At 44.5% G+C, this 13,371-nt stretch overlaps 1 protein-coding gene across 1 annotated transcript in view; it reads right to left on the bottom strand.

The window, feature by feature from the left end:
• Positions 1-434: 434 nt before the first annotated feature.
• Positions 435-13,371, bottom strand: part of dip2ba (disco-interacting protein 2 homolog Ba) — a gene marked incomplete at its 5' end in the record, with an annotated part of 50,222 nt that continues 37,285 nt past the window's right edge. The window contains 18 exons of the mRNA XM_080535193.1: positions 435-3,779; positions 4,440-4,563; positions 4,786-4,960; positions 5,215-5,289; positions 5,736-5,793; positions 5,882-5,943; positions 6,122-6,292; positions 6,391-6,559; positions 7,720-7,850; positions 7,977-8,086; positions 8,243-8,354; positions 9,740-9,861; positions 10,089-10,209; positions 10,327-10,407; positions 12,331-12,443; positions 12,580-12,781; positions 12,958-13,072; positions 13,176-13,303. Of these exons, the coding sequence (XP_080391319.1) occupies positions 3,527-3,779; positions 4,440-4,563; positions 4,786-4,960; positions 5,215-5,289; positions 5,736-5,793; positions 5,882-5,943; positions 6,122-6,292; positions 6,391-6,559; positions 7,720-7,850; positions 7,977-8,086; positions 8,243-8,354; positions 9,740-9,861; positions 10,089-10,209; positions 10,327-10,407; positions 12,331-12,443; positions 12,580-12,781; positions 12,958-13,072; positions 13,176-13,303 (2,322 nt within the window). The 3' untranslated portion in view covers positions 435-3,526. The remainder of the gene's footprint in view (positions 3,780-4,439; positions 4,564-4,785; positions 4,961-5,214; positions 5,290-5,735; positions 5,794-5,881; positions 5,944-6,121; positions 6,293-6,390; positions 6,560-7,719; positions 7,851-7,976; positions 8,087-8,242; positions 8,355-9,739; positions 9,862-10,088; positions 10,210-10,326; positions 10,408-12,330; positions 12,444-12,579; positions 12,782-12,957; positions 13,073-13,175; positions 13,304-13,371) is intronic.

Here is a 13,371-nt window from a genome sequence, read left to right as displayed (position 1 = left end):
TACATACATATTACTTTCATGTTGAGAGCAGTAAGAAATGAAGAGGGGATAGATTGAAAAGTGTGAAATGAAAATGTGTTTTGTAATTAAGCCTGTTTATAAATAAAACATGGGGCAAATGCTAGTCTTGTTTTACCTTCAACAAAATATCTTACATAATGGTTTCAGTTTCAGTTTGCCTGGTGCAAAACTGTATTTCTAGTAACTATGGAAATAAAGTTGTGATGAGTAGAGATGGGCTATACTTGTGCGTTGGATGGAGAGGTCCAGGCACTTCACAAATTTCACCAGAGAAGATCGGTTTGCTGCCCCCTGGTGAAGAGTAGTAATCTTCTCTATGGATGTGGCAAGATGTAACTTTACAGAACAGTCAAAGGAGAGAAATGCTGACAAAAGCCTGTTTTTATTGTTTACATGGAACATTATCCCCATTGACAACATGACGGTGTGTTTGTCTAACAAGACCTGTATGCCTCTTTTCTGAGTTGGTTATTGCACCATAGACTTTTGTTAATCTGAAAACATCTTAGATGTGGCGTTGCTATGCATAGTGTACAGACTGTTGAGGTATATATTTTTGGCCCTTGAGGTTTACAAAGACAGATATTCTAATTTCATTAACTCACGCATATTGTGCTTAAAGGGGCAATCTGGGATTGGTACATCCATGTTTTGATTTTTTAATTATTAATAATATATAGCCATTGATTCTTCAAGATAACTTGTGCCTCATGAGCTTAGTTCAACCGTCTTGGCCAGTCAGAACCCAAAATATAAGCTTGTTTTACTCAATTGTTAACAAACACTGTATAGCTTCAAACATGGTAACAACTATCACTTTGATCCCATGGACTGTCAGTCCTTGCATTAGCTCCGTCTATGAAATTGAGTGGTTACATTTCTGCATCCCCATCCAACAGCTGTTTACCAAAGAAATGATGGGGAGGCCGCTTTGTTGTTGTTGTTTGAATCCCAGATTGCCACTTGAAATTCTCAAGGTCTATAACATTTGTAATATTATACTCAGCACTACAATTTGCACAGTGTAAAAAAAATAAAACATCAATGGGAATGTTGGTAAGGTCAATTATGTTCATACCTTTAAGATAATTAAAACATGCGAAGGTGAAGTGATAGTCACAGGAAGCCAAATACCACAGAATAGTCCAAAAAGTTCAATACATTTATTTATGAATCATTAAACTCAACTTCACTCAAAATATGTTTTGTAGAAATTACAATGTCTGTCAATCAAGTAGTCTAACTACTTTCAAATAAAATCTTTTGCCACAGAGTTGTGCTGTTATGTGAGATAGTTGAAAGTCCATGAGAAAGAGAACATTAGATCTTAGATGAAACCATGAAAATACATTTAAATCAATTATTTCCAATTTGTATGGAGGGAAGAAAAATTGCAGTACAGTGGAGTCGACATAAAATAGGCCAATCAACAAAAAGAGGCTGGCTTTGGGAACTAAAACATTATTCAATTTCTTGATACTTGTTTCTTTTAAAAGAACAATGAAATGTTTTAGTGAAGGCAAACAATGTCACCAATTTAACTATACAAAAACAGATACAAAAAAAAGATACACGCACACATACATTCTTAGACACACACACACACACACACACACACACACACACACACACACACACACACACACACACACAATATGGGAAAGTGCAAATTGTTACCACCTGCTTAAACCATATGATACACTTCCTTTAATTTTGCAACGTGTTACTTGTAAGTCAGTGATTCCGAAATTTGCTGTCAAGTATGAAATATCAGTCAAGTTTTATCAACATAAAGAATAAGTTCGTTTTGATGTACACATATACACCAGTAATACAGTATTTGACCTCTAAAACACAACCTACACAGATCAACATATCAACCTTACCCTCCAAAATCCCTTTTCTATAATTTAAACCGGTACAGAATTTAAATGAAAGCTTCGACAAAAATAAAAGTATTTAAGTTCAACAGGTTTTATAAGGCAAGAATTTGTCCTCATCTTATACCCACTGCAAACTATTTGGTAATACACAGAGTCCTTGATTTATGAACACAACACATTACATGATCAAAGGCACAGGGCTGCCTTCTGACAATAACCTATGACAGTAAATGTAGCAAAAGTAAAGTCACTCAAGTTAAAGATGTCCTTTGTTGCTCAATGGGGCACTACAAAATTAAACAAGGTTAGAAGTTGACACTTATTTCAGCCAAGACACCTCAGTTAGTTACAGTATGTCATCCAAGAAGTTAAACCATTTGGTTCCAATAATTATTAAGAGTGTGATTTCTAAATTGTAGTTAATTACAATTATTTATTGTATTCTGTAGTAACGTATGTGTAGAAAACTACACCAAAGCCTCTTCAGAACATCTCTTGACTACACCAATGAACTCTTTAGTGTTTTACATACCTACAGCCAAACATTTTGTCTGACCATGAGCCCGGTACATTTAGTCAGGAATTCATTTTCATTACATGATTTACAAGATTGCCTCATGGAACGATAGCTGCTCATACATCAAGGACTTAGCATATATTGTTCCCAAAAATAACACTGCTTGTCTCTTTGCTGGTATGTTTTTGACACAAACCTTTTAATTTCCACACCAACAAATTCAAGTGTGTGATTTCTGGTAGGTCTGAATGCCAATAACATAACTGTAAATTGTTGTTAAAACCTCTATGCATCAGACAGAAAAGTAAGAGGACCGCAGCTCTGAAGTACTGCTACTGAGGTGCAGGCTTCTACCCGAGTGAGCTGCACTTGCTGGTGGTATTGTAATACTGTTGCTGATTTGCACTTGAAGAGAAATGAAGGTGGTTCAGAGGTCTGCCCTCACCGAGGCAGGAGACAGACTCAGGATGGAAGGACAAGGGCTAAAGTGCATGGAGAAGCTTCCAGGGTTTCATCCTGCCTTTATGACAAATAACTCTGTGAACAACTTAGGAGGGTGCAGTGTACAGGCGAGTCTGTTTTTTTATAAAACAAGATCCAAGTTAACCATAATGTCTGGTAAAAGTTTTGAACAGAGCAGTCCGGGAGACAAGTTAAGTAAAAGTGGGTAAAAGTTAACTCCCCCCTCTTTGACAATGGGACCCAAATGTTATTCAGAGGGGAATGAACAACCCTCCTCCATTGACAGATCTCCTACAGAAGCAGGTGGGTGGTGAAGCAACAGTAAAAAGCTCAGCTCCATGCAGACACGCTGAAGCCTCATCCCCACTGCATCAGTGTATACAGACTCAGCTGGCCAGTAGTGGGCTCAGGGCAATAAGGCAGGAACAGCAGGGTGGCTAAGACAAGTCCAAGCCCATCCACCATCGCTACCTCTGCCACTTTGTTTCACTGCTGGATGTGTGTATGTGTGTGTGTGTGTGTGTGTGTGTGTGTGTGTGTGTGTGGCCCCTAACAGGGAGGTGTAGCAGTACGTCCCCACACCTTGAGCCTCTCTCTCTATCCCAGTTTGACCAGCCGGCATGTGAATAGCAGGGTGGGCATCTCACATGTTGTAGGCCACATAGATGGGGTCCAGTTGGTCAGCCAGGAAGGAGTCCCGCAGATGCATCCTTTGCTTCTCTCCCCGGGAGTTGATGGGGATGACCCCAGGGTCCACAATGACCACCACGCCCACGATCAGGTGGTGCTCCTCCAGGACCACGTTGGTAACCAGAGGCACCAGGTCCAGAGCTTCCTGCTCTGAGCCACTTAGCTCCGCCACCACCACCAGCAGGTTGGTCCAGGTAAACACAGCACTGTGGTGAGAGACGGGTTTGTTGAAAGTAAATTTGGACAATCTAAAAACAACACAAGTCATGTAATTAAATTCGTCAAGGACAATGCAAAGTCATAAAGACTTTGCAAGTTTGTGTATGGCCCCATGCCTTGACATCAGGGGGAGATTTAGGTGAGAATTTATGCTGTGTCCGCCCAGGTTTAGACTGCAGTCATATAAGGTCTTTATTCCAGGGTTCCTACAAGTTTCAACAAGTCACATTTAAGACCTTTTTTAGACCTCTTTGAATAGAATCTTTGACCTATTCGCGACACCATATGATAGCTTTTTGTCATGCTCGAGGTGATGAAATTAGGGATTTCACTGCCATACAGACAAAAAAGGAAGCGAATTGGATTTTTTTGGGTTCCATCTCGATTAATATCCGCGTAAATAGATGTGGTCGGACTGATTTCCTTGCAGGATCTCATTTTTAAGACCTAGCACCTCATTTTTTGACCGAATAACTCAGATTTGTGACCTTTTTAGGATGCTGAATTTTAGACTTAAGGCTTTTTAAGACCTGCGCGGGAACCCTGTTATTCATATACTCTGTGCACAAATATGTAAGCTTAGTGTAGGACAGTAGCAGAGTATGTGTGTATCTGAAGTCCAAACAGACTGGTGTGATAAATCTCACCTCTCTGCGATGCTGCGGTGAGCACGGGACACAGAGATCTCGATGTCGATGGGATGGTAGCGCAGCCCCCTCAGCTCCAATGTTTCATCCAGGGAGCCCACCACAAACAGGGCGTCATGTCGATCTGAGGGAACAAAAAGAAAAACAAGGGAAGATCGATCATACTAATCAGTAAACAATGACCTGAAAACCAGACCTCACCAAAATCCACCTCCATTCTCATCCAAGTCATCATCCACACAGAGATACTGAGTGTGATTATTCCAAAACAGAATGACTACATCATGGCCGTAAGTCGAGACAGACCAACCTGGTCAGCCATTTTGAGAAGTGCTTGAATGCTCACCTCCACTGGCGTCCAGTAACTCAGTCCTCTTGACGAAGCCCAGGTATCCAGTCCTGGCCCAGAGGGTGTGGGGCTCCCCGAAACTAAGCCGCGTGTTGAAGTGGTCCGCCTGCAAGCTCTCCTCTCCATAGATGGTGTAGTAGCCACTGGCACTGTGAGGGCTGTTCACCCAGATCTCCACAAACATACAGACAGGAGGGTATGAGATCACAAGCAAAATAACTAATATCATAGAGTAAGGTGGAAGAAAGGAGAATGGACTAGAGTTTACATAAGGGTAGGTTAGTGTGGAAAGTCCTCTGTGCAAGATATCTACACGGCTCTGTGTGCAATACTCTCCCAGAGTACATATTTCAGCGTAGTCATGCATTCCCCACACCTGCCACCATGCCTCATAACCACTCTGGTCTCACACACTCACGCACTCACCTCGCCAAGATGAGAGTCTCCCAGCGGACCTCTGGTCTCAGGGTTGACAATGATCACCCGCACTCCTGGAAGAATCTGGAGAGAGATGGGGATATAGAACTTCAATCCATAAACAGCTTCATAGAGCAGAAATCTACTGTTTGATTGGATCAGTAGCTACTGTAGATGACATGAGGCTAGCTAGTTAGTGGTGCAACTCATCCCATGTAGCCTGATCAGTTGTGATTCAGACAGATGTGTGTTAGACACTTCTGTGTTGTTTGTTGGGACACTTTAGAGTAAGCCAGTATTTTCTATGCACCTTTTTGCTTGTATGAGACAGTTTTTACAATTTTGGCTGTGATGTTTTTACAAGTCTGGTTGTTGGAGAATATCATGTGTCAGAGAAATATTTCATTTTATGGTCGGTTGCAAATAATATCATCAGGAGATTATTTCATTTTAGCCTTAGAAAGAAACACTGATATAATACCACCAAATACAGAGGGAAAAGTGTGTGTTGGAAGCCCCAGGATACTTACGGTGCCTGACTCCATGAGGGGGAGACTCTGGGGTGCTCCTCGCTCCACCAGCCTCACCCTGAAAGAGGCCCAGGCAGACAACACCTAGTCAGCCTGACAGTCTTTAGTTTATGTCAGGGTCTGGTTTCTACTGGCCAATGTCTTACCTGTCATGGCGGAGGGACTTCATATCTACAAAGACGGTAGAAGGGTCTGGTCCAGAAGTGCCCTGGCAGAGACACACCAAGGTTACAGCCCTGACTGCGTACCTTCGGTTAACGCCCAATACCTGTCTAGTTCTAACAGTAACCCCAATGTCCAGGCAAGTGAAGAAATTATCCAGTGAGTTTGCATTAAACACGGTATGCGTGTGTGTAGAAGTGAGTGTGTCTGAGACTAAGGCTAACCTGCAGGCAGAGAGCCAGGTTGACCCTGGAGCCAAAGGCAGTGCTGACAGCTCGAGGGGAGAGTCCCAGGTCTTTGAAGAGTTTGGAGAATGACTGAGTGAGGGTCAGGCGGGGCCGCTCTTCTGCTATCACCACACAGCTCCGCACACAAGACAGGTTCAACCCCCGTGTCTGCAAACAAACACACACACACATACATTTAGTTAGTGAGTGAGTGAGTGAGTGAGTGAGTGTGAGTATGCAAGAGTATACTGTTGGAAAATAACCACCTTGAGTGATTCTGTCTGTGTGCCCAGGCCCTTGGTGCAGAGCTCCATGACAGAGTAGGAACAGAAGGTGTCTCTGATCTTGTATTGACTGATCGTGCTCAACCACAGGGGCAGAGAGCTCTCCAACTCCAGAGGAGGAATCAGGATGGACTGGTGACCTGAGTATACACTATAGACACAAACAGAGACAGACATAGAAGTTGCACAATTAAAATATGGCCTAATAGAGTGCCTTGACTTGTGTCTTTCTTTGCACTTAACACTAGAACAGCCACGTCATTGTGGCTGTTGTCATTTGACCCCTGTGAGTAAAGTAAAATTGTATATCTTTGCACTCAAATTTCAGGACCCTCCTTTCATGACTTTTCCTAGATATGTGCGTTCTACCACCCAGTATCCTTACATTTTCAAAATCACATCAGGATAAGCTAATATATAGCTATTTTGCAGTTTTTATGTGTAGGAAGCAGGCCAATTTACAAGCGGCCAACTAGTGGTCATTGTGTGTAAATAGCAGCTTGAGCATTGTAAAGAGGGGGGTCATTTGACCGGCTCTTTTAGTAGGTAAAAAAGGCACGGCTGTTCTAGTGTTAAAGGTGTGACCTAAACAACGGAAGCCTTTGTGTGCAAATACGTTTGTAACATGTATTCTGTTGATTTCTCCTTAGCTGACTGGCTAATTTCCGTGTTCATGTTTCCTGGCACAACATGACTGCATCTCAACCACACAGGTCCTTTGGTAGTTTCAAGGTTATGGTAACTAAGACATTCATTGGATAAAACGATGCAATCCTTCATAGGACGTCTTTAAAACAAGACTACCCTACGTGTGCGCACGTCTTACATTTTTACATTTCACATTTTTGACACCTTATTCCAAAGCGGCTTACAACAAATATATTTGACCAAGTGAATCATCTATCCACCAGTCATAGCAGGAAAAGTAATCTATGCTCAGGCCAGGAGCCATTGGCAGTCGTCATGCTAGAAGAGGGAATCTTTTTATATATATATATATGTTACGGTACATGTGGGATAACGGTACATGTGGGAAAACTAGGGTTAGGGTTAGGTGCTAGGGTGCTAGGGTTAAGGTTAGGGTTAGGGTTAAGGTTAGGGGTAGGGTTAGGGTTAGGGTTAGACATGCCAGCATGTACCAAGTCACCCTAGCACCTAACCCTAACCCTAGTTTTCCCACATGTACCGCATTCCCACATGTACCATAACATATATATTCTTTTTTTTTTACACAGGAGAAACCACACAGGGGGGTAGCAGATGTCTCATGAGGGACATCTAAGGTGTAGCCTGAAGAGATGGGTCTCTTACCTGGAGAGACACCACAGTACGAAGCCCAAACCACAGTAGGGATCCAGGCAGATGGCTATTTGACGGGAGGAGTACAGCTCACACTGCAACTTGATGGAGCGACACAGAGTACTGACCGCTGCATGGGACATCTGACACATACACACAAAGAATCAACATCACCACATCACCCTCTCTGAGGTTTGAATCCTCTAATAACACTAGAGGCCCTCCTTCATAGAGTATATGTTTGTATTGACTGTGACCAGAGGCTTTACCTTAACCCCAGTGAGCATGCCTGTGGTAGACACACTGAAGTCCAGGTAGGCCAGCATCTCTGCTGTAGGAGGCTTGTAGATCTGAGGGGGCCGTCTTCTGGGAAGGTCATCTAGAGATATGGGGGGGGTGAGGATTAAATATGTTTCTAGTATATACAGCCATATATAGTCTATTTCATTTAATTCAAATTACATTTATTTCAAGCCTTTATTTCCCGTCAAAAGATCCATGTTGACATGTTTTGTGTCAGAATGCAGTACAGTACCTGTATCTATTATAGTAGGCCAGGTTTTCACATTTACACTGGCTGCTGCCTCTCTGGACCTGAGGATCCTCATGAGTGGCTGAGTGGTGAGGATGCAGGCTGCTTTACTCACCTACAGGCAAACAGACAAATCTCTTCAGTTCTCTCTCCAAACAGTGTGCCGTGTTGTGAACTTGCCGACTCCACGATTGAAACATTTCAAGGCAAATCAAACTATATATTTAATGTAATGATAGGGTAATTATCTTTAATCGCCAACGACATTGTTGTTTAAAACGAAAGCGAAATAATGTTCCTCAGTGAATTCAGCATATTTTTTTGGGCACATTTTGACATGGCTTCATATTATCACAGTTAGGGGGAGTTGTTAGCCACGACTCGCAGTGGAGTGCCTGCCTGCACACCCCTACCAAGTGACACGAGGTGCGTTTCCATAAAACATTCTGATTCGCATTTCGAGGTGATTTGCATCAGTTTGAGATGAATTGCATGAGAAATTTTATGGAAACGGCTTGATTTGCATAAACTCGATGCAAATCACCTCTAATTCGCACGAAGTCGATACGCTCGCTTGAGGTGGTTTTTGCCTTATGCGAATCACCTCTCATTCGCATCAAGTTTTATGGAAACAGGTCATTCGAATAAACTCTGACGTAGCAAATTTCAACTCACTTGACTCAGCTGTTTCTGCTGTCTGCGTCTTCCTGTCTATCCCTTACGCGTGATGAAAACATGTCTGCTAAACATGTCTTAGATGGCAAACAGCAATTTTGCCACAATATGCCACAATATACCAGGACTTAAGAAACAAGATGCCGAACAAAGGATTTGACAACTGGCCCATTTTGCGCAACAAGTGGAAGAGTCTGAAGCAGTGGAGACATGGTTGCCAGATGGGCTGGTTTTTGGTTGATTTAGCGGTTTTTAGACTGTGGTTAGGCTGGAAATTGTCAATTCCATCTGGCAACCCTGAGCGGAAAGTCTACAGATGGTATGTTTACAGATATCGCACTGCTGGAGATGCACACCACACTGCATTGCAGTTGGGAGAGATCTTGAGATTTCATGATTAGCATTTCGAAATTCACTTAACTTTTATGGAAACACCCAGCTTGATTCGCATTTTCGAAATTCGCTTAACTAATGTTGACGATAAATCACAGCCTTGAGGGCATCTACAATTGTTACACAACAAATCAGAAAATTGTGACAAGAAAATTATGCTTATTATTTATGTGACAGATTGTGGTGGTTTCTGCCCTGCACTGAGAAATACAGTTCCAAAAAACAATAAACGTTGTCAAGTGAATGTGATACACAACTCTGCAGCGTAGGAATATCATTGCAGGTGATTTAACCGTGATTTAACCGATTTAATCATTATTGAATCACAGCTTCGAACACCTCTCGGCCAATCACAAAGATTGTTTTCATCAACCCATTGTGTAATGTTCTATAATAAGGTGGGGTGATCCCCTGGCAGTGTTGTTGACTTACATCAATGATCATGCGGACAGTCGGGAGGGTGGCAGCCAAGTTCTGTGGGTGAGGAGGGCGCACAGTTACGGGGATGACCCCAGCGTAGAGACAACCGTAGAAGGCCGCAATCAGATCAATACCTGGGAGGGAGAGAGAGAGAGAGAGAGAGAGAGAGGGAGAGCGAGCGAGAGAAAGATCGTAGAACAGTCAGACATAACCAGCAACAGTCACACACAGAATATCTACTAATTCAAGGAGGGAATTGATGTGAGGAATAACTGTCACAGCAGTCCCAATTGTGATGCATGTGAAAGTGTGCTCCTGCTGTGTGTGTGTTCGCCCGTGTGCATATGTCAAGTCAGCTCACCAGGGGGATAGAGCAGCACCACGTTGTCTCCAGTGTTGAGACCTCTCTCCATCAGGGCAGACGTGATCTTCTCTGCTCTCTTATGCAGCTGGACACATGTGGCTGTGCACACTGCCACCCCCTGGAGGAGAGAAAAGGTACTAAATTAAACAGTTGCAGCTAAAAATCCAGATAGGAAACAAGCATGTGAGTAAAACGTGGCTATGCTTACACGTGCGGAGGTGTGTGCCAGTCTTACCTTAGCGTTTAGCAACACATACAGGACATGGTCCGGGTCAGTCTGAGCTCTCCACTGCAGGGCTTCAGACAGGAACTGGTGCTGGAGAGGGACACAGCAATGTGGGTGTCAGCAGTCAGGAATGTGGCGATTTGTATACTACTGTGCGTATCCACTGACCAAGTGTATGGCCCTCAACAATGACACTGAAATTAGAATACTGGGCTCTTCCAAACCTATTAACCCACCATTGGTCTGGAATATGAAAGATATACATTTGGAATCAAATCAAAGACTTTTGTCTGCTTCACCCTTGAACCCAACTTGTTAATTTCTTAATTCACATGGCCAGGATAGTGACATATAGAGAAAAAATAACGCACATCCTCCTGTCTTCGGTGCTGAGCTATAACTGACAGTGCAGTAATATTTAGTACAAAACAAGGTAGCCCGCACTCACTTTTCGTTGCTCCAATTTTTATTTAGCAAGCAGCAAGTAAAAATAGACGTTTCGACCGTGAGGTCTTCTTCAGTATAGCAGTATAGTTTCCTGCTATACTGAAGAAGACCTCACGGTCGAAACGTCTATTTTTACTTGCTGCTTGCTAAATAAAAATTGGAGCAACGAAAAGTGAGTGCGGGCTACCTTGTTTTGTACTGGATAGTGACATAACCATCCCCAAACATAAATACTTTTAGGGAGGTTAGGGAACAATCTGTCATGTTCCCAGCTGTGTACGCCTGGGCAAGCGAGGCTAGGGAACCATCCAAGAAGGGGGACAAAATGAGGGGGGATGAAAAAACAGGACGGTGAGGTAGACTTTTAAAGAGAAGGGGGTAAGGCTAGGGGGGGCAAGCGCTAGCAGCACAGTGAATACACACACACACACACACACACACGGACACAGACACCAGTACAGAGACGTACTCCGCGGACACAGAGTGCTGGGTGTTGTGACTATGCCCCGACACACGATGCCGTCCTCTCAGTGCCGCCCATTCTCCTTCAGGGTGGTCGTACTGCGGCGTTGGCAGTGCCCCTGGTAGAGAGTGGGTCTGAGGCCACGGCACGGGAGGGACATGCACACTGCTAGACTGCTGGCGCTGCATTGCACATCCAACCATGCTGAGCCTGGGAGCATCACATTCACAAGGCCTCTCAACCAATGGGAGCAGGGGTGCACACAAATGGACAATCTACAGGTCCTAATGGAGTTTTAAAGTTCTAGCTTGATTAATTTACTAGAAATGGAGCCTTTCACTAGAAATAAACTATTAAACATGTTCAGTTCTGCAGCTGCCCATATCCCCCACATGTGTGTCATATCCATAGGTTTAAGCTAAGTAGCCTTCATATAGAGTATATGAGGCTATGCGCGTCCACATTTCTTTCCTAATTTACCTTGAACAATCCTCCCTTGACTTACTGCAAATCAAGTAGGGGTTAGTAGGGTGCTACTGATCCTAACACTGGCGTGGTCATATTTGTGTAAACCCCTCAGGAGGAGGAAACCAGCACAGGGAGAGTGATGCTCATCACATAGACAGACAGGCTCGGCTGGTGGCGACGGACTTGTCACTGCGAAGCACATCTGACAGAAGCAGCGGCCCCACCCACCCTGCGGTTGGGGGATGAGACTCTAGAACTCTTACCATCATGGTGGGCCACCTACAGAGCTACAGCCACCAGCACCACCGAGATAGAGACAGAACACAACACAAACTTAGGACGGGAAATCGGCAGAGTCACCCCTCCCTGGTAGCCTAACCCTTCCTTAAGGACATAAGGCAGCTACATCCATAGAAATTTTATTTCTAACATTCTCATTCTATGGCTACATCAGTGACATCGGGATATCGTTGTGACTGTGAGGGTTTCCTCACTTGGTCAAGTTCTACTTTATAATGACACATTGTTCCTTAGTGACTGGCACTGGATGTGTTAAATCACAATGGCAAATCTGTTTTAATGTCGTCGACTCCTTTCCAGGCAGTGCCAACACTGGTTGTTGTGTAGGTTCCTACCTTCCTGACCAGGTCCTGGTCTTCGACCATTGTCAACTCTCTCCCTGTTGCCTGGGCGATCCTCTTCCCCGCCACCAGGTTCCCCACCATGACGCAGGCCGGACCTACACCAACTATACACAGGAGAGAGCAGTGTCACTCACACTCACACACACACACACACACACACTCACACACTCACACACTCACACACTCACACGACAGCAGTGTAACACGCACACCCATGGCCCATTCCCTATACTACAGTACCTGGTTGTTTCTGCCGAGGCTTGGGCAGGTTGGTGACACAGGTGTGGGGGCACAGGAGGATGTTGCAGGGGTGCAGGTTGCCCTCTAGGAAGTTCTGCTTGGTCTCACAGATGTGGATGCCCCCCAGTGGGGTCTTGGGTAAGGTGTTGGCAGGCACCAACGCCAGGCAATACAGGCCCACTTGGTGAATACTGTCTATTGCCTATGGAAGAGAACACACATAATGAATCTGGATATCTTCTGATATCTTATATGAAATCTGCCTACAAGATATGAATAGGCCAGCAGAGGCAGATATTAGATGGGTATACAGAGAGATAGAGAGAGAGAGATAGAGAGATAGAGAGAGAGAGAGAGAGAGAGATGGTAAAGGTGTACCTGTAGAACTCTGCTCATCCACTGGAAGCTGTCCTCCTCACTGGCATCAGGCCTCTGCTCTGCCACGATCACTACCCTCTCATCATAGAACACTGTCACTGAGAAGACAGCGATCCTGCCCCGCAAAGGAGAGAAAGAGGGTCAGCACTGCACAACACAAACCCTCACCCACACCCACACCCACAGCCACAGCCACAGCCACAGCCACAGCCACACACCTCCCTCTGTAGACAGTCTTCACCGGCTCCACGGCCAGCGCGGTGGCTACCAGGTCATCAGCGTTGTGCCGCCGGCCGCTCACCGTCAGCAGCCCCTCATTCTTCCCCACCACAAACACCAGGCTGCCCTGTGGAGGGAGGGAGGGAGGGAGGGAGGGAGGACAGACCAGGGAAGGAGGGAGGGGTCTTAACTTAA

The sequence above is a fragment of the Nansenia antarctica genome (assembly GCF_963989245.1).
Source record: "Nansenia antarctica genome assembly, chromosome: 6".
Taxonomy (NCBI): Eukaryota; Metazoa; Chordata; class Actinopteri; order Argentiniformes; family Microstomatidae; genus Nansenia; species Nansenia antarctica.
The sequence above is the reverse complement of the archived record's forward strand: the minus strand, read 5'-3'. Positions and strand labels throughout refer to the sequence as shown.